The following is a 1,481-nucleotide window of genomic DNA, read 5'->3' as shown; positions in this document are numbered from 1 at the left end:
CTCGGCGTGCTCGCGTGGAAGCTCGAGCGTCCGTTTCTGGTGTTTGCGTCGAGCGTCGTGGGGGCGATCGCGACGGTGTGGGGCATTGGCTTCTTTGCCGGCGGGTACCCGAACGCCGGCAACCTCAAGGCGACCGTCTCGGCGGGTGGCGACTGGGTCTACGACATCCCGAGCTCGTGGTGGTACTACCTCGCGGCGACGATCGTGCTGTGCGGTCTCGGCATCTTTTTCCAGTTCAAGGAGTTCAACAAGGACCGCATGTTGCGCCAGGACGGCGCGTATGCGGCGGCGGCAACCCCTCGCCGTGGCGACCCGATTCGCCATGTCTAAGTGCTGTGTATATCTAATACGTCTATATCATCTCTTTTCTATAACCCTGCGTCCTCACGTGGAATGCACTCAGACGGCAGGTAGAGAAGGTTCTTGGGGAAGGGTCCTCCCAACATGCATGACTTTGAATGGACGAATGTACTAGTACGTATTAGCAGAGCGTGAATAGACTGGCAGTGCGCTTCTTTGGCGGTAGCGCTGTCGCCTGCATCTGATAGCATGTGCCAAGTACGCACAAGACGACGGTTCCCACGACGTAGCCCCACCACGAGTACGGAATGTCGACGCTCACGGTACCGTTCTTGAGCGACTGGGGCAAGCTCGTCGCGTTCGGGTACCCGCCAGCAAAGAAACCAACGCCCCACGTGATCATGATGGCGCCAAACGCGCTCATCGCAAAAATCACAAACGGCCGCTCGAGCACGAGCGCGAGAATACCAAAGAGGATGCTAAAGACGACCAAGAGGACGTTGAGCACGATCTGCGGGTTCGCAGGAAGTAGCTTGTAGCCACACGACGTATGAAGCACCGTGGCGAAGAGCGCACCGGCGACAGCGCCAAGTGCCGCGATTCCGATATGGTGCAAATACACGAGGACGAAGCCACAGAGGAGACCGCCCAGTAAGAACGCGACCCAGCACGCGATGGCGAGATCGGGCTTGGTACGGAGGAGCGTCTCGGCGCCAATGAAGCCGGCGACCGCGCCAATAATGAAGCCCGCAACAAAAATGGCAGGCCGAAGCAGCTTGAAGCCGAAGAACGTGATGACGACGCCAATGGCCATGGCCGCGGCGGCGATCGCACTGGGACCGAGACCGATATTCGACTGGCGAAGGCCGTCCCAGTGCAGAATTTGGTTGATTTGCGCGTCAAAAGTGCTGTTGCCGGGGACTGAGAGCTGGGCCGAGACACCCGCAATGAGCGTGTAGAGGATCGAGATGAGGATGGCGGGCATCCTGACGCGAGATGGGAAAAGGCAGAGTGCGATACCCCTCGGTGCACCATTGATACTTGGATGCCGCAGTGCGCCTAGCTTAGTTTCTAGCTCGTGGCGTCGGCGAGGCGTGTTGCTTGATCGAACGTCCGCATGGCCTTCGATAAGCGCGCGCGTCACGGAAAAATGGAGCCCTGCCAAAAATCAAGACAATACT

The 1,481-nt window shown here is 58.8% G+C and overlaps 2 protein-coding genes across 2 annotated transcripts; one reads left to right on the top strand and one right to left on the bottom strand.

The window, feature by feature from the left end:
* Positions 1–21: 21 nt before the first annotated feature.
* On the top strand, positions 22–330 carry SDRG_15862 (hypothetical protein; the record flags this gene model as incomplete). Its single annotated transcript, XM_008622048.1, has 1 exon — positions 22–330. A coding segment is annotated over one exon (309 nt), but the record flags the coding sequence as incomplete, so codon positions are not given.
* Positions 331–449: 119 nt separating this feature from the next.
* Positions 450–1,285, bottom strand: SDRG_15861 (hypothetical protein; the record flags this gene model as incomplete). The annotated part of the gene is made up of 1 exon (XM_008622047.1): positions 450–1,285. One exon carries the CDS (start codon positions 1,283–1,285, stop codon positions 482–484), a length of 804 nt encoding a protein of 267 aa, XP_008620269.1. The 3' UTR covers positions 450–481.
* Positions 1,286–1,481: the final 196 nt, after the last annotated feature.

The sequence above is a fragment of the Saprolegnia diclina genome (genome assembly GCF_000281045.1).
Source record: "Saprolegnia diclina VS20 unplaced genomic scaffold supercont1.104, whole genome shotgun sequence".
NCBI classification, from domain to species: domain Eukaryota; phylum Oomycota; class Saprolegniomycetes; order Saprolegniales; family Saprolegniaceae; genus Saprolegnia; species Saprolegnia diclina.
This window is presented reverse-complemented; position numbering and strand designations above follow the sequence as displayed.